This window comes from Drosophila innubila (assembly GCF_004354385.1).
Source record: "Drosophila innubila isolate TH190305 chromosome 2L unlocalized genomic scaffold, UK_Dinn_1.0 4_B_2L, whole genome shotgun sequence".
In the NCBI taxonomy this organism is placed as follows: Eukaryota; Metazoa; Arthropoda; class Insecta; order Diptera; family Drosophilidae; genus Drosophila; species Drosophila innubila.
In genome coordinates this window covers 28,792,984-28,817,709 of record NW_022995372.1, presented here as the reverse complement: position 1 = coordinate 28,817,709, position 24,726 = coordinate 28,792,984, and the positions used below count along the sequence as shown (strand labels likewise).

General features: G+C 38.5%; 11 protein-coding genes across 12 annotated transcripts in view; 7 read left to right on the top strand and 4 right to left on the bottom strand.

Annotated features, from left to right (window-relative positions):
- LOC117780168 (centaurin-gamma-1A) overlaps positions 1-15,142 on the bottom strand; it is a 72,824-nt gene extending 57,682 nt beyond the window's left edge. Inside the window, exon 1 of the mRNA XM_034616593.1 lies at positions 14,362-15,142. Within this exon, the coding sequence (XP_034472484.1) occupies positions 14,362-14,767 (406 nt within the window). The 5' untranslated portion in view covers positions 14,768-15,142. The remainder of the gene's footprint in view (positions 1-14,361) is intronic.
- On the bottom strand, positions 55-1,159 carry LOC117780170. The gene is made up of 3 exons (XM_034616596.1): positions 993-1,159; positions 760-925; positions 55-687 (listed from the first exon to the last, which is right to left on the bottom strand). The coding sequence occupies exons 1-3, from the start codon at positions 1,102-1,104 to the stop codon at positions 111-113; spliced, it is 855 nt and encodes a 284-aa protein (XP_034472487.1). The 5' UTR covers positions 1,105-1,159; the 3' UTR covers positions 55-110.
- LOC117780172 lies at positions 2,501-3,483 on the top strand. The gene is made up of 2 exons (XM_034616597.1): positions 2,501-2,657; positions 2,723-3,483. Exons 1-2 carry the CDS (start codon positions 2,588-2,590, stop codon positions 3,433-3,435), a joined length of 783 nt encoding a protein of 260 aa, XP_034472488.1. The 5' UTR covers positions 2,501-2,587; the 3' UTR covers positions 3,436-3,483.
- On the top strand, positions 3,918-4,844 carry LOC117780174. Its single transcript, XM_034616599.1, has 2 exons — positions 3,918-4,072; positions 4,133-4,844. The coding sequence occupies exons 1-2, from the start codon at positions 3,994-3,996 to the stop codon at positions 4,795-4,797; spliced, it is 744 nt and encodes a 247-aa protein (XP_034472490.1). The 5' UTR covers positions 3,918-3,993; the 3' UTR covers positions 4,798-4,844.
- LOC117780175 lies at positions 6,799-7,595 on the top strand. The gene is made up of 3 exons (XM_034616601.1): positions 6,799-6,947; positions 7,003-7,281; positions 7,355-7,595. The coding sequence occupies exons 1-3, from the start codon at positions 6,906-6,908 to the stop codon at positions 7,571-7,573; spliced, it is 540 nt and encodes a 179-aa protein (XP_034472492.1). The 5' UTR covers positions 6,799-6,905; the 3' UTR covers positions 7,574-7,595.
- A 727-nt stretch (positions 15,143-15,869) lies between the features above and the next one.
- On the top strand, positions 15,870-16,701 carry LOC117781319 (probable 28S ribosomal protein S23, mitochondrial). The gene is made up of 3 exons (XM_034618062.1): positions 15,870-16,007; positions 16,060-16,221; positions 16,287-16,701. Exons 1-3 carry the CDS (start codon positions 15,964-15,966, stop codon positions 16,657-16,659), a joined length of 579 nt encoding a protein of 192 aa, XP_034473953.1. The 5' UTR covers positions 15,870-15,963; the 3' UTR covers positions 16,660-16,701.
- On the bottom strand, positions 16,641-17,592 carry LOC117781318 (DNA-directed RNA polymerase II subunit RPB3). Its single transcript, XM_034618061.1, has one exon. It carries the CDS (start codon positions 17,526-17,528, stop codon positions 16,701-16,703), a length of 828 nt encoding a protein of 275 aa, XP_034473952.1. The 5' UTR covers positions 17,529-17,592; the 3' UTR covers positions 16,641-16,700.
- A 415-nt stretch (positions 17,593-18,007) lies between these two features.
- Positions 18,008-18,547, top strand: LOC117782167 (glutamyl-tRNA(Gln) amidotransferase subunit C, mitochondrial). Its single transcript, XM_034619158.1, has one exon. The coding sequence runs from the start codon at positions 18,041-18,043 to the stop codon at positions 18,524-18,526; it is 486 nt and encodes a 161-aa protein (XP_034475049.1). The 5' UTR covers positions 18,008-18,040; the 3' UTR covers positions 18,527-18,547.
- LOC117782166 (DNA polymerase subunit gamma-2, mitochondrial) lies at positions 18,494-19,728 on the top strand. Of its 2 annotated transcripts, XM_034619157.1 has the most exons (3): positions 18,818-18,964; positions 19,033-19,234; positions 19,296-19,728. In XM_034619157.1, the coding sequence occupies exons 1-3, from the start codon at positions 18,950-18,952 to the stop codon at positions 19,700-19,702; spliced, it is 624 nt and encodes a 207-aa protein (XP_034475048.1). In that variant the 5' UTR covers positions 18,818-18,949; the 3' UTR covers positions 19,703-19,728. The 2 variants fall into 2 exon arrangements, with proteins under 2 accessions (XP_034475047.1, XP_034475048.1); XM_034619156.1 differs by having other exon boundaries at positions 18,494-19,234.
- LOC117782164 (origin recognition complex subunit 5) lies at positions 19,661-22,741 on the bottom strand. The gene is made up of 2 exons (XM_034619153.1): positions 21,607-22,741; positions 19,661-20,010 (listed from the first exon to the last, which is right to left on the bottom strand). The coding sequence occupies exons 1-2, from the start codon at positions 22,675-22,677 to the stop codon at positions 19,726-19,728; spliced, it is 1,356 nt and encodes a 451-aa protein (XP_034475044.1). The 5' UTR covers positions 22,678-22,741; the 3' UTR covers positions 19,661-19,725.
- Positions 22,742-22,858: 117 nt separating this feature from the next.
- On the top strand, positions 22,859-24,620 carry LOC117782165 (actin-related protein 2/3 complex subunit 1A-B). The gene is made up of 2 exons (XM_034619154.1): positions 22,859-23,177; positions 23,242-24,620. The coding sequence occupies exons 1-2, from the start codon at positions 23,105-23,107 to the stop codon at positions 24,300-24,302; spliced, it is 1,134 nt and encodes a 377-aa protein (XP_034475045.1). The 5' UTR covers positions 22,859-23,104; the 3' UTR covers positions 24,303-24,620.
- The last annotated feature ends 106 nt before the right edge of the window (positions 24,621-24,726 follow it).

Here is a 24,726-nt window from a genome sequence, read left to right as displayed (position 1 = left end):
ACTAAGGGGGCTAGATAGTGCAATCAATGGAAGGTCTAATTAAAAGTCAGATCGTTAAATCGCTACACTTGCTTTATTGGCAATTGACTGTTTGACTGTCGCTCTTTTTTTCACTGCACGGCCAGCCAGGGGGCTGGTGTGGGCGAGCACTTCTTAGTCGAGTTGGTGAGCATCTTCAGTAGATACCAGATTTTATGACCGTTGAGCTTTTCATTAACCAATGGCACAAAGAACTGCTCGATTCTATCACTGATCTGCTGTTGACGTCCGTTGATAAAGGCGGGCACTTCGTATTCAATGATATCATTGATCATCTCGTTCATCCTTCCGTTTCCTAAAACGCCACCGATGTGTGAAGTAACACCACCCAAAGCAACGACACACTCAAATTTGTAGATCTTAATGGAGCCAAAGATGAAGGGCATCTTATACTTGAACTGTCCCTGAATCGACAGATTCTCCAGCGAAAAGGAGAGGGGACCAGTGCCTTCATAACGCACAGACAGTCCCAATTCCTCCAGCATATCGATCAAGGTATCTGTGTTGAGTACATGAGCGCTGGCTTTTAGCTCCTTGAACTTGAAATGGAACTTGACCTTCTTGCTGAAAGTATAGCTGACTTTCATCTGCTTGATCTCCATTGTCTCCAAGCCATCGAAACGAAATCGAAGAAACTGAAGCAATGAACTATAGATAAATAAGACTTCTTGTGTAAATCTTGTGATCAGGCGGAGAAGAAGATGGAGCACTGCGACTTACTCAACAACGGATTGAGCCAGGTGGACTGAGATCTCGGCATTGGTGTAGGGTGCTAGTGGGGGAACACCGTATTCGGGAAAGCCGCAGGGCAGCTGTTCCATCAAATTTTTCACCGCCTTTTTCGCCTGTGAGTTCAATATCAAACCATACTCATCGGGTTTCACAGCTAACACAAGGAACAGATTCATAGATTAGTATTATCTTTCATTAGTTTCTTCCACAAGTGAACTTACGATTACGTTCGACAAGGCGATTCCATTGCTCCTCGGTTAGGAGATCCACCTCGTAGGCCTTACAGGCAGTACAGGCCAAAAGGGCCACAAATACGTATACGATAGCTTTCATTGTTTTGCTTCGAAGCTGTCGTATGCAGTTAATGCCAACGGCTTTTATATCAAGATTTTCAGGGCTTAAAGGGTGATTTGTGGCTGATAATCTAGTTAATAATTTATTTCATGCTATCGACTTGATAATTTAGAGCGACGGTAATCGCCTCATCGTTATATTTATATAGGGTTAATATACGAGTGCAAAACACTTGTAGCACCAAAGTGCCTATTGTTTAGCGATCCATTAAGTGCTTTAATCTTGACCAATTGCTCAATTCAATCGATCGCTATGATTTATTTTTAAATATATGGCATTCCACATTTCAATCATAGTCAAATTTAAGCAAACATCAAAACATTTACTGCGTCAAAGCCTTTGCAGGTGTTCTTGATCCCCCACAAAATGCACAAAATGATCGGCTATTTGCCATTGGAATCAAGTCACGGGATCCCTTTGAAAACAGCACTTATGTTGGGAAAACTTAACATTTATATTTCCAACTCCTTAACAATCTTAAGATTGCAACATTACCATAACTAAGAATTTGTTGGTTTTTATTTTTCATATGGTGAATGATATAGGAAAAAGAGAAAAAGCCCTTCATGACTTCTTCACTTACTAAAAAAATTAACTCGATCTGAATTGAAGTCTTTTAATCAAATCTAGAACACAGTTTTAAAGGATAGATGAGGAATAATAGAAAATTAAATTCAGAGAAAGGTAAGTAAGTTTATTGCCGTAGAAAGTAACAATAGAATACTGATTCCCAAAATGGCGTTTTTAGTTATCTTATAGACTGCAGCGCATTGTTAAGTCGCTGCAACACTTAAACCATTCAAAATCCTATAAATAAATTAATTTACAAATGCGCAAAATATGACTATAAATCAAATTGAAGTAGTCCAGCTAATCCATCTTAAATTCTATTAATAATAGTTATTTCTGGTTAAATGATATTATAAATCATTTAACACAGCTTGACGATAGCTTTGGATTACAAAAATTAGCAGGTAAGAGAAACCCTTATCCTACTTAGTATTTAATGACTTGTGAAAGGACAAGCTCATAAATATTTGAGTTCCTTAGGAACTTTGTACTCTAGTTGTTTGTTTAAATGAACATTGTTTTTAGTAAACGCATGCATATTTATACCATATCCGAGATCTGTTTCGTTTCCTTTTTTTTATTTAATCATATCATTTCTCCTTTCTCAGGTGTTATGGGACAAACTTAAATCTAGACAAGGTCTTAATTAAAAATTGATTTGGCTTTCGTAGTGCCAATTGGGCGAATTCATAGTCATGGTCCAGATAAGACACCAATGGGCGTCTATTGAATGCGCCCCCCAAGTTAATAAAGCTATCAAGCATGGAGAGTTCTTATCGCAACCACCTGTAGGGGTCTATAAAAGCCAACTGGGCAAGCAGCTGGACGATTAGTATAAATACCGGTGGCACTACGTCTAGTTTATACGACTTTTCAGTCAGTAGTCAAGAAAATGAAACGCTTTGTCGCTCTTTTGGCACTTGTTGCCTTCGCAAATGCCGCGTCTGTGGGCCAACCCATTGGTGAGTAGACTGAGAGAGATAGATAGTTAGAGGAAAAGAATTAATTGCTCTCCTTGACCCATTAGATTCGCACTCCATCTCAAGCACTATTGTGGATGTGATTGAGGGAATGAAGGAGCAGATGCCATGCGGTTTCCCCGGCGTGGGAATTCCGCCTATCGCTCCCTTGAGAATTAACCACAAAGAAATCAACATCGATACCAGTGCCTTAAAGATGAAGGGCAGCATTGATCACTTCCGTCTCAATGGTCTTAACGATTTTGACATCGACGAAATGAAGGTCAATCCCATTACCAGCAAGGTCACATACAAGTTCAACTTCCGTGATGTTAATGTGGACACCACCTATGATATGGAAATGCTTCTCAAGAAGTTCGGTTTCACCATTAATCTAATTGGTGCGGGTCATGCCAAGTTCGCCATCAAGGATATGGTCATCTGGGGCACATTGAAATACTCCCTGGGCGTGCTCACTGGCAAGCTTAAGCTAAAGTCTCTGGAGGTGCGCACCCACCTGGGAGAGGTTGATTCCGAGATTGAGGGTCTCCTTGGTGACGGCAGCGTCAACGAGAAAATGAACGAGTATCTAGCCGAGGTCGTTGAGACGGTTATCAATGAGAACGAGGATCTGATCGCTGAGACCATTGAGAACGTTGCTCTGCCCGCAGTCAACAATATTTTGGATGATGTGAACATTACCGATGTCATTGGTGGCGGTGATGGTGATGGTGAGGGTGGCGAGAAGGAGGCCTGCATTCCCCCAGAGTTGGACTGGTAAACAATGTAAAACATTATTTTGATTAAAGTCCTTTTACGAAAAATAAAATACTTATATTTCACTTATTTGGAATAGCATTTTGCTGAATAATAAATTAGCCTGGGACTGTTATCTATTTTCATGCTTTACTGTTAAAGCTTTTTAACTATTATCAATTTATGGATTAATCTTGTCGAAACTCCTCTTTTGTTAATTACAAGACTAAAGCTAACCACGGTTAGCTTTAAATTAAATCGATTAGTTCATGAAGGTACTTGGGACAGTCTTACCGTTGTTTTACTGTAAAAGCTCTAGAAAGCTGCTGAAGCTTGATAGCTTTCGCCAATTATGTCTTGAGGATCCCTCGGGGGAGTTCTGTTTACGACATTTGCTAATCTTAAACTGTGGCTATTTATCAGCTGATTGTCAATAATCGCTTATAAAAATATTTAACTGCCGTGTTCTAAAAATGTAATTCGTATAGTTTATCTGGGGCTTTCAAGTGCTATATAAGAGCCATGGATTGGACGTTCGAGTGCACAGTGTTAACTGGTACTTTAAGGTGATACCATTTGCAAAATGAAGTCCCTGCTTCTTCTGGTGATTATCGGAACCCTAACCGCCTCTCAAGGCGCTCAAGTGGCTGAACGTTTTGCTGGTAAGTGAAACTAAATTTTATATAAAAGATCTTAGGATCTAACTCGATTTGGTGTTTCAGCTCAGCAGCGTTCTGTTTCCAGTATAATTGTGGATACTCTGGAGTCCATGAAAGTGCAAATGGTGGATGGTTGGGAACAATTTGGCATACCACCACTTGCACCACTTAAGATATCCCATAAGGACTTTAACTATGAATCTGGCGAGATTTTTGCTAATGGCGAGTTTGATGCCCTGGAAGTGAATGGTCTGAACGAATTCGAAATTAAAGTCATGGATGCCAACCTGGTGATCAGTCGTATCAAGTACGAGCTCGTTTTTGCCAGCCTTAATGTGACCACTCAGTACAAGGCTAACGTGGGTGCTGGTTATCAGTTAGCGCGTGATGGTGGCGCCTTCTTGGCCCTGGAGAATTTAAGAGTCTACGGTCAGATCAAGTACTCTACAGGACTTGGAGGTAGTAACTATTTTCGCATCAAGGAGCTTCAGGTTAACATCGCAGTGGACAAGGTGGTTTCAAATATTGAAAACCTATCCAAGTACCGCATATTGAATCGCAAACTTAACGAGATTGTCGAGGAGTTCGTCAACATAACAATCAATGAGAATACCAAGCTCGTCGCTGATTGGATCGATACCACGGTGACTCCCGTATGCAACGATTTCATTGGAGATCGCACAATTAAAGATCTGCTGGATATCATTAATGGCGGTGGCAGCAATTAGATTTATTACATCAGCGACTAATAAAAATAGCGAAAAATTTAACTCTGTTTAGCGATGTATTGCTAAAAATGCCACTTGGTCTTTGCCATAAAACAATCACACATGTTTAGTTCAAAAATTCATTAAAAAAAAAAAAAACAACCGTAAAGAGGCTTAATCTAATCACTCAGATTAGCTTTGAAATAGATGATTTTAATCATACCACACCACTAAAAAAATACATATAAGAAGAAGGAAAAGCTACAGTCGAGCGGACAGACAGACCCTGTATTTGGACCAGAAGGTCAGAGTATATCGGCTATGTTGTTAAATTTTGCTTATTGTTTTCTTTTTTATTTTCTCTTTATTTCTTGTTCATTTGCTTGCAAATATTGCCAAAACTTAAGATAAAACAATACAAAAGGTGTTGTCTGTGAGGTGTGTTCCAGAAATCTCTAGATATATTGATTAGAAATGTTTTTAAAAACAACAGTTCAAAATGTTGGTCTGCCTTAAATGTCAATGATTTAATTTGTCGAACATATTTTTTGTATCTTAAATCAATTTAAAAGATATTTTAATTTAATTTAATGAATATTCAGTTTTTTCAAATGTCTTAAGAAACACCAACAATTGCTTTTGGCTTGCTTTAGCGCTATTAAAGATTTGTACAACACCTCTGAAAAACTTGTAATTCACATGCCTAGAAGTATGCAATAAAATTAAAATTGTGTTACATCGGTGACAATATAGTGGACAGACCTAAAGTATGCAAGATATTTATGTACACTGATAAGATTTCAACGGACTTCAGTGGGTGCATATCTGATTAACTAACACCTGAAACCTTATTTGAGTAGGATAATTCGACCCGTGCTTTCCTTTAAAATTTTTTTAATGATTTAGTATTAAAAAATTACTTTTGAGATACAAAGCATTGCATACCTTTAGGCACTACGAAAAAGTCTGACAATTCATATTCAGGTTCTACAATTTTATATCAGCGCTAAAGCAACCCAAAAGCAATTGTTGGTGTTCCCGAAAAAAAGAAACCATTGCTTTTAAATGTCCAAAAGAATTTTGAGAGATTTGACAAAATTAAATATTTATTAAATTGAACTAAAATATTTATTAAAATTTATTTAAGATACAAAAAAAAATTTACGAAAATATTAAATTTCTGACATTCAAAAAACTCCAACATTTCGAGCGCTTGTTTTCCATAACATTTTATACAAAATCTCTAGAGATTTCTGGAACACACCTAATTAGCTTTAATTTTAATAACATCCAGTCAGCACATTAATTTGATAGAATTGAATGTCTTATCAGATAGGGCAAGTCAGACTACTTAATTAATGACAACAACTGACCTTGGCGGTGTCTGAGGGGTAACCGTGTAAACGTGCCGAAATTCATATTATTTTAGCTAATATTTTGCAACTGCGACGCAATTTTAATACATAATATTATGGGATGACATTAGAAATTATTATAAACATAAATGGGCTCAGTGCGAGAAGAAATTGATCATTTTTGTGTTCTATTATTATTAATATATAGTATATGCTTGATAAGGGGTATGCTGCACTTACAGCTTCTTAAATCTGAGATTTTCTGAGGCTCGAATTTAAGAAATAAGTAGCAATCGTGATTTAAATATTTGGAATTGCAAAATCGATTAATTGAAATTTCTAAACCTTAAAAGTGTAAGACTACGTCAAGAAAATTGTTCGTTGTGGCAAAAACGTCGATAATCGTGTGTTACTCACAGCTAAAAAAAAATATCAATTTAAATTGTCTGAATTTCAAAAACTGATTTTCGTTGATTAATCGATGATTTTTCTATGTTCTATTGAAAATTAATCTCCCATATATATATTAATCTATCACATAAGGTAAACTTCAAAAATCAACTGAGAATTTGACTAGTTTTCTCTTTTATATTTATTGCAATGTAGTATGTGGTATTTTATAGTTGGGCTTGCCATAGACATAAAGATCTTTGTTTGCTAAGAAAATGCTGATAAGCCTGTCACAAACACTTCACAGTCATCTGATCAGGTTCCTAGCGTTAGTTCGGAATTATCAATCGATTGCTCAAGACGCACTTTAAAAATCGCTTAGGAATGCTACTAAAATATTTTCCATTGGTTTTACTGCTGGCACAGGTGATTTGCAAATATTCTAGGCCATTCGGGGAAACTAAAAAAATGTTTTATACAGTGCATACAGGCGGCGCCCACATCCAATGGCGCCACAACGGCCAACCCAAATGATCCGACACAGAATGAACTGGAGCAGGAGGCACATAATGAGACAATCAAATTGCTGAATGCGCTTTTCCGAGCACAAATCGCCTACTTTAGCGGGGTGCGAGTGAAACTGTCTTCGAGCTCGCAACGTGCTCGTGATATTGAACTCTACGTGTCGCGTCTGAGAGAAGCGATTACAGAAACTGATCTCGACAAAAAGAATGAAATGTGGCTTAAAATATTCGAACAGGTATGCTGTCCAGACAATGATGAATTTACCTATTTATTACGCACACAACTAATTTGTATTTAATCTTCAACAGTTTAGCAAATCTCCGCTGCTCCTTAATAAACCAGAGGAGACGGGTCTCAGCAACGACGAGTACCAGGCGCTACTCACGGATTCGAAGCTACAGGAGATTGCACAAAGTTTTATTCAAGATGTGTCCACATACTTTTGGAAAATGGCGCAAATCAGCGGCAAAGTTGTGGAATTAGGCGTCGATGACTACTTTAACCACAGATCCATGCAGCATCAATAAAAACTGCTACAAAGATTTTTAATTATTTGATCTAATTGATTAAAAGGGGTATATTAACTGCGTGTACACGCGATAACTGTTCCTGCTTTAATCTTATTAATAGCCATTTTTGGTAATTGCTCTTGCCTGTGTCACCTACAATCAATGAATAATATCGATAATGGTAGCTTAGAATTTGAATTTATACATGATAATTATAAAAAAATTTGGATTTAGAAATAAAAAATATATTAAGAACTATAATATACAATCAATTTTGATTGAAACAGTGAGATTGTGATAATATCTCAACTATCGATAGATTTATCGATGAATTATTTATTTTAATGTAGTCGTGAAACTGATTTAGATTTAATTAAGATTTTGTTGAGGCGAACTAAACCAATTGGCGGAAGAAACTTTTTTTACAACCTGATTTTAAATGACAGTGCGATTGAACACCTGAAAAGTAAAAGCCATATAGCGGCAAAAATAAAAATATGTATGTCATATAATGCTCGCATTCACTTATTTTTCAGCATTTGTTTTCCTTATCTGATTTTTATGTTTCAGCTGTATATATTGCCCTTAGCCCATTCTTAACCGTAATTTTCATCTGGAACTTAGTAATTATGCGATATTATATAAGTAATTATTAAATTATTAAAAAGCAGAAAACCTACAAAGTTCTTAATAATATTACAGCAGAATGTAAACAAATACCAAGTGTGGCCGAATAATGATTAAATCTAATTAAAACTCACAGCTGATTTCGTTAAATTTTTTCGTGTGACCCTAATACCCTTACTTTTTTGGACACCCTGAACATTTTTTACTTAAATTAAAATTAAATTAATTCAAATTAGCTTCTGGAATTCCATTATAACTGTGATGAAATGAGAACAAGCATTTGAAATTTAATTTAAGCATTTACCGTTTATTATCATCGTGAACTATCTCAATTGCTTACATAATTCGATTATACACGTATCATCAACACTTCAAATCTTAACTATGCATCAACTGTAGAAAAGTTTGTTCATATAAGTATAGTTTATATATGTATACTAGTGTGCGGAAATAACGCTCATCGGCCTCCCACACGATTTTCAAATATTCCCCGTATGGAAAACGGAGGAGAAATAAAAAACAAAACAAAAAACTATGATAAATTTCTATAGCTGTCAATTGTCACGATTCGTGAATCATCAAAAGCATTTGACAGATATATTTTGGGGACATTTGTGACTTAATTGCACACAAGGCAAATTCTTTTCAGCTTTGGATTATTTTCTTGTATTGCCATTAAATGTATTTGTTCGGCTTATGCAAAACTTGGAAACAAAGTTGTGAAATTTCTACAAAAATAGCTAAGCTAAGCAAAGTGCAAGTTATTTTTAATGCAATTTGTGTTCAAAATAAAACGGCCAACAGTAAGAGAGGGAGTCAAGGGGGTAATTACGGGAACCAGACGACGGACACGCATGCCTAACCAGCTGCCGGCGTCGCTGCTATTACACACATGTTTTGTTGTCGCTGCAGCGCTGATATTTGAAATCAACGCACCAGTCATTGTCTCCTCTCTGTCGGCCACCCCTCTCCAACAGTTCAGCCGTCCTCCTCTGACACATGGTATGTTGGGCATTCGAGCGTGTCACATAACAACAATTGCTACTTCCAAATGCTCCACTCAAATGGCATCCAATGGGATCTCCATTAATTTGCTTAAAATCCATTTTATCAATATTGTTGTACAATTAAATGAAAAGCCTAAAATAAAGACGGGCGATAAACAAAAACCGAGATTACAACCATTCAAAGATACAAAAAATACAATGCAAAATCATTAAAACGGAAGTTAAAATGCTCTGTACAATAATTTTATTCATTCACTTAGGTGTTTGTACTAAAATACACATTTTCTATATGTGTAGTAAAAGTCCCAGCTAACTAAATGAAGTATTTATTGACGTTAAATCTGTAAATTGAAAAATAAAATTACTTTATTTTTATATTTAACTAGACTTAAAGATTCAAAATAAAATTAAATTCAGGTGCTACAGAAATCGAAACCAAAAATGTATTGAGATTTGGAAGAATTCCAGTTGGTTAAGTAAGATATTTGTTAGTCGGATACACACAGGGGTGCCACAGAAAACAAAACCAACCAAAAATCTCCCAAAACTCCATACATTTTAGGGCAACCCTGATAAGCTATTATCATAATATTATAACTATAGTTATAATAAGTTCGGTAGCTATCGCAAAACAAACTTTAGGAGCATCATAACACGAACTGCATAATCGCTTTCGTATGATTATTAAAATTTAAGGTTATAGCATAGACATCATAAATTAAATCTTTTTATGTTTTAAATTACATAAATTTAAATAACAAATATATTGTACAGTTGATGAAATCGTATATCATCAATTCCCTTTACCTATTTAATGAAATTTTTTGTGATGAAATTTAATATCTCTAAAGCTTTACGCAATACTCCTGTTTCATTTTGAAAACAAAAGAGAACAAAATAGAACCTTGTGTGTGTTGATTTAAAATGTATAGAAGTTTTTTACTTATTTGGGGTCAAATCTGAACTCAATTTTTTCCACCAGCTCGCGCTGGTACATATCAAATTTTTGACTTTTTTCCATCAATAAAAGTTTAAAAATCATAGCTATACTCCTCATCGGCCGATTTACAAAGTTTTAATTTTTTTTCAAAGGAACCAATTACATTTCTACGAGTAAATAAAAATATAATTTTTAAAATCGCCTAATGAAATTTTTAAATTTTTTTGAAGGAACAAATTTAAAAATTCGATAAGTACCTAAGTACCTGTAACTCAAAAACGGGAGCTGATGGAGAAAAATTAAGATCAGATTTGAATTCAGCGACCATAAATTAGTTAACAGCAGTTAAGTTCCAGAAAACAAAACTGAGTAAACAAAAAAAAAAAAATTAACAAAAATGAAATTCAAATTTTTATTTTAGCTATAAAATAAATTCATATTATGGTAGCCTTCCATGTACATTTGATCTATTTCAATGACCAACCCAAAACCCATGAGATTTCATGGAAATTTATTAACCCTCCAAACAAGATAATTTAAAAAAAATCATATAAAAGAAATTTTTAGTAACTTCATTAAAATGTTAATAACTTTTGAATTTGTGAACCGATTACCTTTTTTATTCGAAACATGTTAAGCTAAACGATTAAAGACTAAAACTTTGCTATTTGTTTTTATTTTTTTTAAGAAAGAAAATATTATTGACGATTTTTTGAGATTATTTTAACTGAATATGGTAAATTGTTTTCCAGATATTTCAATATATGTAGTGGCAGTGCCTTAATTATAGAAATATCGGTATATCGCGAAAAGTCGAGCTGATAGAAAAAAAAAGTGCAGATTTGGATTCAGTGCCCCAAATTACTATGAAAACAACTATAAATTCTTTATCAAAAAATTGTTGTCCCCTTGTGTAATGTATCACATAAATTCTTGTAACATAAATATTTACATAACATTTAAACTATGTAAGAACTCCATACATGCCCATATGTATACCTCCTACTCACGAAATGACATTGCAATAACTTTTTAAGATATTTTCATGCCTACAAATTACTCACAGTATTGCGATTCAGAACATGCTACAATGTGTACAATTTACTTTGCACAAATTAACTTTTATCAATATGTTATTTTTCTTATTTAATTAATGAATTTTTATTTAAATTTGTAAATTGAAGACGTATTGCATGGATAGTTGTGATTGCTTTCGCTGTTTAGGGAAGAGTAAACAGAGTTTACAGTACCCAATTGTACCCCAAAAGTACCTTTTATGGGGGCCACTGTACTGAGATAAGAGAGAAAATTTATTTTTGGCTACCGTCCTGGGCAATGCTTTTATTTATATAGATTTGGTCAGTTCCATGAGGTAGCTTTGTCAATAAACTTAAATACAAACATTTACAAATAGATAGTTCAGGTGGGCATTCATTAATATGTAATAATGTTATTCATATGCTGATATCTGATATAAAGTGAATTAATTTCTTTTGTCATTTGCGCTGGATTCTGAAGGTCATAGAACCTAACTTAATATATTTTAACTTATAATATTTATTGTAGTATGGTATGGCAACATAAAAAATTTTACAAATATTTGGATATTATATAAAAGTGAACACTGTTTTAAATTAATGAAAATAATAATAATTTAATTTAAAATATTTAGACAACTAAAGGGCAATTTGCCTCGGGCCCCGGGGTTGAGGGACCCCACGTTCAAAGAGTGTTATGTTCAAAATGAAAATGGACATAACGTCAATAAATTTTTTGGACGTTAAGTCCTTGAGCGTAAAAACATGCCACATTCAAGACTATTTCTGCTATAAAAGCTGTTTATGCCGATTTTTAAACCACCGAATGAGATGGCTGAACTTACGGACAGAAACAATATTGAAGCTGCGGCCCGAGCATTAAAAACAACTTACCCAGACGATTTAGTTCAAGAGTAACTTTGTGAGGAAATTTGATTAATGAACACCACGAGCTTCGGGCCTAAAAATCGTGCGGTCCCGGGTGATTTAAAAATTTATTTATTATTTATTTTTTTTTTTTCAACAATTTCGGTCAGTGCTCGGACCGAGCCGGCCCATTTAAAAATTGATTTCTTGTTCGGGCAAGGCCGTATGTCCTTAAGACTTTTGCTCATTCTGCCTCCACCTGTGGCTTCTGGAGGAAGGGCTAAATCATTTAATGACTATTTCCATATAGCACGAGAAAGCCAGAAGAATTAGATACGAAGAGATCTTTAAAGAATTCAGTGCCATGAAGGTCAGAAGTCCATTATATATTGTTGTGCTTTATGCCCTTATTATTTTACATTCATTAAAGCTATATATAATATCAATTTATACAGAGTTTAGAATTTTCTTTACAACTGAAATATTTAATGTAATTATTTGCTTTTTATAATGTTGATTACGTTTATTTACAAAAGTTTGTTTTTCAAGAAAAAATGTGGGAGAAAAAACATTGATTTTATTAAGGAAGTCCATTACTTTGATATTTTGTTGTTAATTTAAGAGAAGGAATAAATAAATTAAGATAAAGGGCCCTCCATATTTTTTTGCACCGGGCCCCGAAATTGCTAGTTGTGCCCTGTGTGTTATGTTGTGACTACTGCAATAATCCTAAGTTCCCTACAACATGATAACTAGAAAGTTAAATAGATTAATATAAATCAAAAAAAAATAAATAAAACTGAAAAATTATTTTATACACAGTCGATTTTCAATCGTTTTTGACGTAAAATAAATGTATTCCAGACAACCTCTTCTTAAGCAAATCGCCGTAGTTTTATTCTATTTACAAGACATTTAAAAATTGTTTTGCTTTAAGTTTCAGCATTATTGAACAAATCTACGGTTAAATTTTGTTCAAAAGTTCAACATAGGAAATTGAAAAAATTAAATATTTTTTAATATTTGGGGCTTTAGATGAGTTCCACAAACACAAGAAATAATTAACAAATTCCTAACAGGGATTTTTATTTTGCTGGAGACAGGCTTTTAAATGTTAATATAATTGCTTGAGATATGAAATCATCTTCCTTTTTCATTTAATTATTTTTAATTTCGATTTTTTTTCTCTCAATTTAATGACTTAGCTTTTTTATTGGAAATTTTAACATAATTTTTAGCAACTTTTTTTAAATCTACCAATTTTTGCTTCGGAACAGGACTTTCAGAACCAATTGTCCTTTAAACATAATTTTCATCTATTCAAGAACTAAAAACAGTTTTTGTGAAAAGAATCGATGCACCCTAATGTAAATTTTCAGCTTTTGCGTAATTTGCACAGTTATTTGACCCAAATGACCGTGCCGTTAGACGCCAAAACTTTTGATTATAGTAATGACAATTGGTACATGAATTTCCCCATCCATCATCGGTTGATTCGATTCGTTGGGTTCGTTTCAATGCCAATAAGAAAGTCGCGTGCAAAAGCGGTTTATATCATATTTATTATTGCTGTTGTTGTTGTTGTCGGTAGAAGTAACTGTTGCTTTTGGGGTTAGTGAGTATTTGGTATCTGGTTTGCCGATAAGCGTACCAAAAATCATGTTGAACAACGCAAGCGACAACAACAACAACGCGAGCGACAACAACAACAACAAGAACAACAGCAACACCAGCAGTAACAAAAGGTCGTCTGACAATTTTGTTTACATTTTAGCGTTATTGTTGTTGTTGTTGTCGACAGATTTTCTAATAAACCATTTAGAACCGGTTTTCCTTTTTTCCCCATTTTTTGGTGTGTGTTTTTGTGAACGGTTTCGGCTTTTGGTTTTGCTTTTGCTATGCTACCACGAAGAAGAGGAAGAAGCGGCGGATCCGAGAGCATCAAATTTCATGCTGCACACACACAGTCATAATTTCATACACAGACACACTCACACATACTCACAAACACACACAAGAGCGTAAAGCTTGTTTTAAACAAAAACGAAGCTCTTTCTTTTTAGGGACAGCTACAACAACACCAACAACAATAAGGGGTCAACACTTTCAATAGGCTGCAAGGGTTAGATTTTTGGTCATAGATTAGCATAAAGCACACACACACGCAGAAATTACACCATACATAGGTAACACACAAAAAGCAAACCACAATGCACAATAACAATAACAATGCGCACATATGCATCTCTCTCTCACTAACTCACTCACTCACACTCCCTCTCTATCTGTCTCACTGTGTTTCTTTTTATTTGTGGCACACGCACTCACCTTCAATGCAAACGACGTGATCGCGTATCTGTTGGGCAATCTGTGCGTCCGGCAGAGGCAGCAAATCGATTAAATCGTAAATAGCATAAATCGATGGATGGACGCTCTCAAAGCGCTGTATCTCTTGGCGTATGGCCAGCGAATTGCTTATCAGCGGCTGTGGAGGCTGTGCCACCAAAATGGAACTTGCAGCCGACGCCGCAGCCGAGGCCGACGTCAATTGACTTTGGGTGGTTGTGGGCGTATGATTATGACGATGCTGCTGCTGTTGGGGCGGCGGCGGCGGCGTTGATGTCAACTGCAAATGTGGCGGCAAATGATGATGATGATTCTGTATCTGGAGCTGGTGCTGGTACTGCAATTGCTGTAGATGCGACAGCGACGCGTGCGGATGATAATTACTCATTGTAAGAGCGTTATCGACCACTCGAAATTCAGCTTACGTTTTTAATTAACTTAAATTGCTTGATTGCCTTTGCTTTTTTGCTTTTGCTTTGGATGCCGATAGACCCAAAAAAAAGAAACGTAAACTAAACGCGCACACACATACACACACTAGTACACGCACACGCAATGGCACAATTTTCTATCACACCGATGACAACGTACGACAACATATTTGCCAAACAGCACTTAGATTAACAACAAAAATTACAAGAATATGCAACGAAAATTGTAAGTTTTACACCTGTTTCACACATAAATAACGATTTTTAAGTCGCACTCTTCAACTGCTCAGCTCCGCTCTGAAAATGGTCTTAAATCCGCGAGCCAAGCCTGCCAACTCGTTTTGATTGCTGCGACGTGACTTTTGAAAAAAGTTGCCAGCCCTTCTACTACATTTGTAAATCAGCTGTGCCGTCTCGGTCTCGGCCGGTGATAAAATGTCGGCTACTTTTTAACTATGCATCGCAATGTTACCTACCATGTTCACTTGTTTTATTTTTTTGAGCGGAGTCAATAACAGTTGCACACTTGCTCAGTTGTTCCCTTGCTCACGCAACTAAACAAACATAACATTTCAATTCAAATATGACTCTTTAATTCCTGATACATAAATCTCTTTATATCAATTAAATTAAAAAACAATAGTATTTTGCTCCCTGTATTGGGAATCCTTATAGTACATAAAACTTTAATAATAAAATACTTGAATTTAACTTTCTTTCTTCCGACATCTTTAAAATGGTTCTATAGTTCGCTATACATTCAATTAGCCATTCTCTGAATTTTTAAAATGAGTATTCAACTTGGCGCTAATTTAAGTAGTGTGTATTTTCATTGAAAACAAACGCAAAGATGAGCAAGAACGCAAAATGCCCTAATGAACTACGAGCGCACAGGAATTCTCGAGCAAAGTGCGCCAAAATGAGCAAGAAAGAATAACTGAACAATATGTCACAAGTGAGCAAAAAGAGCAAGTGAGCAATGTTTTACGTGCTCAGTAAAGTGAACAACTGTTTTTTGTTCACTCACTCATAAACAACCCAACACTGTTTTTCGGATGCTTTCCATCGTATTTCGTTATATAACAAGTTGGCAGCACTGACAGTAGCGCATGTCGTAATAAATAACAAAATAATTAATTAAAACAATAAAACTATGGCACAAAGTAGGCTAGAAAAGATTGGTACCATCTTCACCAGGTATGTAGAACCTGAAGCGTGATTACATGGCGCTAATGCACTGCCCCCATAGAATTCAGGGCCTTCTAAGAGGCGGCGCCATGAAAACGGAGGATAAGCCTATTTGGTATGACGTCTATGCCGCCTTTCCCCCCAAGCTGGAGCCACGCTTCGACAGACCGGCGCCAAATATGCCAGTTCGAAATATATTCTATGCCGAGGATGTGGTGCGAGCGTAAGTTTCTGCCAATTATCAAGATACTTTGACTCGTCTAATCAGATATTCCAAATGCAACACAGGAAACTGCACAAGCTGAACAAACCGAATGAGACAATATCATTGTTTGATCAAAAACGTGGCACCCAATCCCAGCAGTTTGTACAGATCTATGAGAATCTGAGATCTCAAGGCGCACTAGACGAACAGCGTATTTACGACACCGCTCTGGACTTGCTGGCCGAGCAACGACAACTGTCGCGTCCGGATCTTCCAGAGGAATCACTAGAGGCATCGGGCAGTGATCAGTTGGATATTGGCAAGAGTACTCTGCTCAGTGATTTTCAGGATGCGGGAGAGCAGCAAAAACAAAAACAGCAATCGACTCCAGACTCAGGCAAAGCGAAAAAGGAAACCAGTGGGGGCATCAACATAGATAGTTTGTTCAAGGATTAGTCTTTGATTTGAATTGTGAACTTAATATACATTATTATTGTTTAAACCGCGAGCGCATCGTTTTGGGATTCGTGGCTAAGCTGCGTCTGTAGATTGGACAGCTTATTCTTGAGGACTTGCACACCCATTATAACAATGTTTTCTGGCTTCAGGGCACCTGATGACTCCACGTTAAAGTAGAACTTGTTGGGTTTAGCTTCCCAGTTGTACGGGGCCTCGAACTGATCATCCTCCAGTTCGGTGTGCTCGCTTTTTGGCCACTCATCAGGCTTGGGATACAGTGTGTGACGCATTGAATTGTCGGGATCGTATTCGAAGCACACTCCGGCCGTAGGATTCCACTTGGCATGTTCCTTGCCAAATCCTTTCTTGGCGTAAGCCCGCAATTTCAGCTCCTGACCCTTGCGCAGTTTGATAATCAGAATTTCGTCGGTACTCTCGCCGTATTCGTTGTCCTCTTCGCCCTGATTACGTGATGTCACCGGCAGAACCTTGGCATTGCTGCTCTTCAGATCGGCTGTGGTAACGTGGCGCGTCTGTTCCTCGTTGCACTTGACGTCGAGCGTGAACTCGACGCTGCACTCGGGACAAAAGTCCAGGCAAATGCAGTCACGCGTGTACTGCAGCCGTTCCACCACATCGTCGGATATTAGGGGAATAAGGCCAATGCGATGCGCCAGGAACTCATCCGACAGCACCGTCGAGTTCGCCTCCAGTTGCACCCAATCTATGGCGAGAGTCGGAGTCTCGGCGATGAAAACGCGGCGTAAGCTGTTTGCCACGCTCAGTTCTGTGTCCTCCAGCACAAACTTGACATTATCGTCAGTAAGTTCGTTTATTTGTACAGACGGTTGATTTGCATACGGCATTTTCACTTATTTTACAAGCAAAATAATAAACACAAAACAGCGCTAAATGCTATAAACCGGCCACGGTTGACTTGTAAATAATCGCTCTCCATTACTCGTTCCGATGCTAACATTTAGAACGATATATCGATACAATTTGTGTAGTTAGTACATTAGTTCAATTGATTTTAATCCGAACGATTCAATCAAGAACGGTTCCGGATAAAAATAGACTCGCAAAATTCAAAAGTGAGTTAAGATTTAATTGACTAGGCAATAATTTATCATTTAAATAATATTAAAAAAACAAATTCAATTCGAAATGATATAAAATTAAAATGATAATTTTCATATTCTGGAAAAAATTTGCTTCAAAAATGCAAGAGATTCTCTTATCGATAATGATACTTTCCGAAAAGTGTATCACAATTTTCAAGTATCTATTAGAATTTCAAAGGGTGGCAGCGTGTAAATAAACTTCAATTTTCTTTCCAGGTGGCAACGTCTCTCAAAAGCAATTCCCGCCGCTCGCAATGTTGCGAATTTGTTCTCGATTTTATTGCAGAATTGCAACTAAAACTATTATTAAAGTGCCAAAGGCCATTTCGAAAACGAAAACTTGTAGTCAACTTGATTTTACTCAATTGAATCATCCAACAAAAGTGCCGCAGACGCCGGTGGCAAACACATTTCCCGACACCAGTGACAACAAGATTGAAATCGACACGAAAACGATTCAACTTTTGGAGCGTCTGTCGTTGGTGGATCTGGACAGTGGGGAGGCGCTGACCACGCTAAAGAGCAGCATTCAATTCGCAGACAAGATAGCTCACATAGACACACACGAGGTTCGGCCGTTGTACACGGTGCTGGAAAAGCAGCAGCTTCAGTTACGCAACGACCAAGTGACAGAGGGAGATTGCCGGGAGGAGCTGCTGCGTATTGCCAAGGTCACAGACGAGGACTACTACGTGTCGCCCCCGGGCAACATACCGTTGGAACAGCTCGACAAACAATAACCATGTCCGGTCGCTTAAGCCGCTGCCTCAAATCGTTGGAATCCTCTGGCTTCCTTCGCAGCACAGACAATACGAATATTCCCGGCATAGAGCTACTGCATCATGGCTCTGCCTTTGCCAAGCAACTCCAACAACAATGGCTCAGCATGCGGCCTCTAGCTGTACATTTTGGCAGCGTCCCGCACACAGAATCCAATAGCCAGCATCGGTTTTCCTTTGTTCATTCCAAGGAATTCCGGAAGCATTTCCGACTGCTAAACCAATCACATCCAAGCAAGTCCAAGTGTCCCACGCTGGTAAAGCATCAACGCAGGTTCACTTTCAAGTCGGGCCCCAATTCAAGCTTTGATTACACACAATCCGTCACGCAACTGATCACGGATTTCTTTGTTGAACCACATCGCGGACTGGAGCATTTTTATAATGTGCAACGCGAGAGTAAGATTTGGTGGATGCGCTATTCGTCAAATCCCAGTCGTTATGCAATTGTTCCCTATGATTTCCAGTCCGAATCGGAGCTGGGAGAAGATTGTCAAGCTATTGACATTAAAGCTGCATTCGGTAACGAAGAAGAGGTCACTGTGGAACAACTTAGTCTGGTCTCGTTGCCTGGTGACGAGGACTTTGAGTTACCCGACGCACGCACTGGACAAATGCTGCTGCCCAAGGTTATACGCTCGGTCATCGATCTGGAACCAGCCACCTGTGGTAGCTTGATCTTACCTAATCTTTATACACTTTAAAGCTTCATCTTCACTTCTTTATCAAGCGCTTTTGTTGGACGGCTGTGACCATGGACGGGAGTCGCGATCACTGCTATTAAATCGCGTGTTGGCACCGTATCAATGTGGTATTGCAGCCATTCAAAAGACTGAGCAGATCTCGCCAGATCTATGCGATCTGTGCGCCCACATGACCGACGTCCTGCGGAGCGCACGATTGCGTTTGCATTTGCTCGAGGAGAATGGTTACACTCTGGCGAGGAATCGAGTACAGCTGGCCCAGCATTTTGAGCAATCCGACCGCCTGGGCGTTCCCTATACGCTGCTGTTGGATGAGGATCAAGCGCTTGGCAATGGACTGATGCAGTTGCGCAGCCGTGACACGCAACTGGCAGAATCCATTCACATTAGCGATTTACCAGACTATTTATTAAATATATTTCGAAACTATTAAATTCATAATTTACATTGTTTAGACTACATGAAGTCGCAAAGATATTGGCGCACATTGAAGCCAACTACTTTGCCAATATATAGCACGAACTCGAGTCCAACGGTGCACTGCAACTTGGCTGATCCGTCCATAATGTTTTGCTCGCCAGATACGAATCCAAGCAGCTTCAGATGCACCAGTGTGGAGATCTGCGACAGTAGATTGCAAGTGAGGCCAACTTTCTCATCGAGTATGGCATAGAAAATGGCCAACAATCGATCAATACTGAAGGATTTAGGTCCAAGGGTTGTAGACATCTTTTCTGCATTCTGCAAACAAAATGAATACATAGATATTATTGTAATTATAATGAGATCTGCTTATTGTAACCCCTTTTGATTCTACTGCTCCTAAATCAACCCCCATTGAATCTTTGTCAGTCTGCAATATGATCCTCTATAATCCCACTTACTTCCTCGGATAACACATACACTGAGAGTTTCTCCTTAGCTTGTTAGTCTACGTACAGTGTCCTGTCAAGAGACTGGTCAGTATTCTGAACCTTTTCTTCCCCATGGATAGACCCTTCGCAGAGACCTTGGTCTTCTGCCAGCTCGTCTGCTGCAAGAATTCTTTAATCCCCTCAAAGACTCTCTCGTAATGTCTGTTACCCTATCCCACAGAACGGTTCAGGTGCTATAAGGGGAGTCTCTGCTTGCAATCTTAATTTTCTGCATCGTAGCCTTATGACTTTGAGTTATTTTCTAGTTTATTACACATTTTCTTAACAACGCAAAAGCAAATAAAAATCAATTGTCCCCTGAAATATTAAAAACTTTTTATTCCCGTTACTTACAAAATAAGTAAAAGGGTATATTGTGTTCGTTGGAATGTATGTAACAGGGAGAAGGAGGCATCTCCGACTCCGTAAAGTATATATATTCTTGATAAGCATCAACAGCCGAGTCTATATAGCCATGTGTGTTTGCGCCTAGATCTCAGAGATCATAAGAGATAGAGAAACCAAACTTTCACACACAGACTCCAAAGGCGTTGGAGCAGGTCAAGTTTGTATAAAATTTTTGTCACGGCCCCTTCCGCCCCCGCAAAACGCTAAAAACCCTTTTGTTCGTCTGTATGAAAAATGGGATCGCAGAGACTATAAGAGATGGAGTAACCAAAATTTGGCACACAAATTTTTTGTTGTAATTAACGTTATCAATTATTATTATTATCTAGACTAAATCGCATCAAGTAATTTCAAATCAATACAAATAATTTCGTTAAAGTACTTTTCTATATACATATATTGAAATAAGTAACGGGTATCCCATGGTCGTGATCTCGACAATAGCCTTTCCGACTAAAATTAATTAAATGAAATTAAATTCATTTAGAAATTGAATAAAAATGCATAGAAATTGAATAAATTGAATTAAAATGAAATTTGAAATAAATGTATGAAGTCCAATTTTTTGACTCGCAAATACATTATAAAGTTTCGAGCGCAACATATGTATCTGATGATTAATTTATGATTTTAATTCTGCAAATTGATGTTCTACCTAATTATTTTAAAATAATTTTTTGAAAGCAAGAAAAGAGAAAAATCATTTGAAAAAAATTTAGAATTCCAGCAGTCCGCTGATTAATTTTTTTCCCGCAGTTAAGAAAAATTTAGATTTCCAATTCTAATTCCCCATACCTCAGCTTGAAATATGCTGATGTATTTCCGCTGGGATTCATGTTGAGATATCCGAGATCTCCATTTTATAGAGTGTAGATGTAGAAACATAAATATTAAATTAAAATAATTATAAATAGAACTAAGTATTAGCACATTGAATAATAAGTTTATACTTGTAGTGCTGGGAAACTCAACGAAAGAATAAAATTAAATTGAATTGCAATTATGAATAGATTACCTTGGCTTTGGCATTCACTGTCTGCATTCGCTTCCGCTGTTTGCCATGATTCTTAACGAAGAGCCGTTTGTCCTGCTTGGCCGAATTGTGGCTGGCCAGAAAGGCGGCAATGAGCAGATACTTGCCGTAGTAAGGTAGTTCCAGCGACTGAGCCAGCTGGCGCACACTCTGATCCTCAATGGGAGTCTCCCCAAGCGGCTTCTCAATGCGCATGTAGATCTGGGTGAGAGCGGCGCGCAATGGACCAGCTATATGTCGCCAGAGGCGGGAGACATCGTTGCACTCGACGCTGCCATCCAGCACCGGTTCCATGTAGATGCCAAAGCACTTGCGTGCCGTCAGTTGCAGCTCGGGCACATCTCGACAGGCCTTGTAGAACACACTGAGAAAGAGATTCAGATAATTTCTATAAAAGTCCGGAGTCAGCGCCTCTTCACAAATTGCTCGGCGATGTGGGTGTTGTTGTTGCTGCAGCAGTAGCTCCTGTCGCACTTGACCAAAGTCACTGCTGAGGATGCGCAGTGTTTCGACCTTGTTGTACTGCCCCAAGTGGAGTGTTATGATCTCGCTTAGCCCAGTCTTATTGTAGTACTTCTCGAACGGCAACTGGGACAGCAGCAACACACAGAGGTTAAGGCTGGTCAGCTGCTGCAGTCGGAGCAGCACAGGCAGAACGTTTGCGTCCATGTCCCGCAGTCGCTCAGCATTGTCAATGGCAATGAGGAAGCCACGGGCATCGCGTCCGTGCCAGGAACGCAGTTGTTCAACAAATTCCAGCATATTTTCAGCGCTCTGCTGCTGCATACCCAGGCCATCCAGCACATTTTCTATCATTATTTTGCTGGAATAACATTCTATTGCGTTCAGCTGCGCAATGCGAACCTTCTGCTGTTTCTGGCATTGCTGTAAAAAGGATTTGGCTAGTGAGGTTTTTCCCGTGCCACTGTGTCCGAACAGATAAATGGCTGGTGGATAGGCTTCGTTACAGTCTCCGATAAGTTCGCCCAAAGTATTTATGGCCGCCTCGCGACATGGAAACTGCGGTTCCAAAGCTGCACAAATTTTCTCCATTTGTTTATATTTTCAACAACAACAGCGGTGGCTGCAGCAGCTGGTCCAATTGCGCGGAAAACCGAAAAACAGGGCTGCACAACAAATTAATCGAACTGATATTGGCATTTACCAGCACCGGTGACCCAAAGACGCGGTTTGCCGCTGCACAACACTTCTCGTATAGCCACAGAAGGTGATTAATTTCTGTATTTTACAATTTTGTAAACGCTTGAAAAATTGTGCATTTTCTTTTAATTGGTGCAGGTAACCGAGGTTTAACTTTGCTTCAACGATAGCTTAATCGTGTAGACGGCCCAGAGTCCGCGATTAAAACTAGAAGCAATCAAACAAACAACGCCCAATCGCTGAACGAAGAAAAGAAAACTTCGAATCCAACTCCGACTACGTGTGTGGTTGAATCTTGTGCATTTTGTTGAAATTCGCAATGGCTGAGAAGTATACGTTTGGCACCTCGCTGGCGTCCATAACGTGCCACGCCTGGAACAAGGATCGTACTCGTAAGTAACAATAACAAAGAAGGTGTTTTTCTGTTTGTTAATCAATGACTCATTTGTGACTCAGAAATCGCTTTATCGCCCAACAACCATGAGATTCATATCTATAGTCGGGACGGAAGCAGCTGGAAGTTGGCCGACGTGCTCAACCAGCATGACTTGCGTGTCATGGGCATTGATTGGGCCAAGAACACGAATCGGATCGTGAGCTGTGCTGCGGATCGAAATGCGTATGTCTGGACGCAGGCCGATGATGGGAAGTGGAAGCCAACCCTCGTGCTGTTGCGGATCAATCGTGCCGCAACTTGTGTCAAATGGTCGCCGGCTGAGAACAAGTTTGCTGTTGGCTCTGGAGCTCGACTTATTTCGGTGTGTTACTTCGAGTCTGAGAATGATTGGTGGGTGTCCAAGCATATCAAGAAGCCTATACGCTCCACGGTCACCTCACTGGACTGGCATCCCAATAATGTTCTCCTGGTGGCTGGTTCCACGGACTACAAGGTGCGCGTCTTTTCGGCATTCATCAAGGACATCGAGGAGCCGCCTTCTCCAACGCCCTGGGGTAATCGCAAGCCATTGGGCCAGTTAATGGCCGAGTTTAGGAACTCGCTCACCTCCGGCGGCGGTTGGATCAACAATGTTAGCTTCTCCAGCGACGGCAATAAGGTGTGCTGGGTGGGCCATGACAGCTGTGTGAGCATTGCAGATGCTACCAATGGCAACACCGTCATTCGCTGCCGTACCGGCTACTTACCTTTCCTCTCCTGCGAGTGGGTCTCGCCAACATCGATCGTGGTTGCCGGCTACAGCTGCGTTCCGCTTCTGTACAGCCTCACTCCGGACAACAAGCTCGTGCTGAGCGGCAAGCTGGACAAGTCACAGAAACGGGAGGCTAGCGGCATTACAGCCATGAGCATCTTTCAGTCGATGGACCGTAACATGCGCACTGAAAACACCGACACAGTCGTGGACTCGATACACCAGAACGCCATCACCAGCATGCGGTTGTATGCTGGTGACAAGGCGAACGCTACTAAGGTATCCACATCGGGTGTCGATGGCCAGCTGGTCATCTGGACTGTGGAACAGGGTGGCATCAACGGAGGCATGCGTAATCTGCAAATCTAAGATGCATTGTTTCTACCCCCCCTTTTCTATGTTTTGTGTGTGTCGCTTGTTGGGTCGTAGCCTGCAATTGTTATTTGTTAAAAACAAATTGTAGATTGCAGGATGAGTGCACAGTATTTGCCAAAATGTTTTCGAAAATCGCTTTTTTCAATTGTTTATCGTATGAAAGCTTTTTATATATATTAATTTTTTATGCAAATAACTAAAGAGATTATGTTCTTTCTTCCACTTCATCAGAAATATTTACAACAAAGTCTGTGAATGTATTTTTGTGTTTTTCTTTCTTATCAATTGCAACAAGTGAAACTGTTTATTGAACATCAATTGTTTTGTGGATTGGTTGCATTTGGGGAAAACGAAAATCTATTTTAACCGATTCGTTTGAAAATCTGTTAAAGTTGGTCAATCGCTTATCGATACTTTG

What these genes read in the sequence shown, in the direction of transcription:
- LOC117781319 (XM_034618062.1), top strand. Translation starts at nt 15,964, where the DNA reads ATGGCACAAAGTAGGCTAGAAAAGATTGGTACCATCTTCACCAG. An exon ending in ATTGGTACCATCTTCACCAG is followed by an intron (nt 16,008 to 16,059) that starts GTATGTAGAACC and finishes CTGCCCCCATAG; the next exon opens with AATTCAGGGCCTTCTAAGAG. An exon ending in GCCGAGGATGTGGTGCGAGC is followed by an intron (nt 16,222 to 16,286) that starts GTAAGTTTCTGC and finishes AATGCAACACAG; the next exon opens with GAAACTGCACAAGCTGAACA.
- LOC117782167 (XM_034619158.1), top strand. Translation starts at nt 18,041, where the DNA reads ATGTTGCGAATTTGTTCTCGATTTTATTGCAGAATTGCAACTAAAACT.
- LOC117782165 (XM_034619154.1), top strand. Translation starts at nt 23,105, where the DNA reads ATGGCTGAGAAGTATACGTTTGGCACCTCGCTGGCGTCCATAACGTGC. An exon ending in CTGGAACAAGGATCGTACTC is followed by an intron (nt 23,178 to 23,241) that starts GTAAGTAACAAT and finishes TTTGTGACTCAG; the next exon opens with AAATCGCTTTATCGCCCAAC.
- LOC117780175 (XM_034616601.1), top strand. Translation starts at nt 6,906, where the DNA reads ATGCTACTAAAATATTTTCCATTGGTTTTACTGCTGGCACAG. An exon ending in TGGTTTTACTGCTGGCACAG is followed by an intron (nt 6,948 to 7,002) that starts GTGATTTGCAAA and finishes TGTTTTATACAG; the next exon opens with TGCATACAGGCGGCGCCCAC. An exon ending in GGCTTAAAATATTCGAACAG is followed by an intron (nt 7,282 to 7,354) that starts GTATGCTGTCCA and finishes AATCTTCAACAG; the next exon opens with TTTAGCAAATCTCCGCTGCT.
- LOC117780174 (XM_034616599.1), top strand. Translation starts at nt 3,994, where the DNA reads ATGAAGTCCCTGCTTCTTCTGGTGATTATCGGAACCCTAACCGCCTCT. An exon ending in AGTGGCTGAACGTTTTGCTG is followed by an intron (nt 4,073 to 4,132) that starts GTAAGTGAAACT and finishes TTGGTGTTTCAG; the next exon opens with CTCAGCAGCGTTCTGTTTCC.
- LOC117781318 (XM_034618061.1), bottom strand. Translation starts at nt 17,528, where the DNA reads ATGCCGTATGCAAATCAACCGTCTGTACAAATAAACGAACTTACTGAC.
- LOC117782164 (XM_034619153.1), bottom strand. Translation starts at nt 22,677, where the DNA reads ATGGAGAAAATTTGTGCAGCTTTGGAACCGCAGTTTCCATGTCGCGAG. An exon ending in CAGTGAATGCCAAAGCCAAG is followed by an intron (nt 20,011 to 21,606) that starts GTAATCTATTCA and finishes TTTTGTTTGCAG; the next exon opens with AATGCAGAAAAGATGTCTAC.
- LOC117780172 (XM_034616597.1), top strand. Translation starts at nt 2,588, where the DNA reads ATGAAACGCTTTGTCGCTCTTTTGGCACTTGTTGCCTTCGCAAATGCC. An exon ending in GTCTGTGGGCCAACCCATTG is followed by an intron (nt 2,658 to 2,722) that starts GTGAGTAGACTG and finishes TTGACCCATTAG; the next exon opens with ATTCGCACTCCATCTCAAGC.
- LOC117782166 (XM_034619156.1), top strand. Translation starts at nt 18,529, where the DNA reads ATGTCCGGTCGCTTAAGCCGCTGCCTCAAATCGTTGGAATCCTCTGGC. An exon ending in TCTGGAACCAGCCACCTGTG is followed by an intron (nt 19,235 to 19,295) that starts GTAGCTTGATCT and finishes TTCTTTATCAAG; the next exon opens with CGCTTTTGTTGGACGGCTGT.
- LOC117780170 (XM_034616596.1), bottom strand. Translation starts at nt 1,104, where the DNA reads ATGAAAGCTATCGTATACGTATTTGTGGCCCTTTTGGCCTGTACTGCC. An exon ending in TCGCCTTGTCGAACGTAATC is followed by an intron (nt 926 to 992) that starts GTAAGTTCACTT and finishes TCCTTGTGTTAG; the next exon opens with CTGTGAAACCCGATGAGTAT. An exon ending in CTGGCTCAATCCGTTGTTGA is followed by an intron (nt 688 to 759) that starts GTAAGTCGCAGT and finishes ATTTATCTATAG; the next exon opens with TTCATTGCTTCAGTTTCTTC.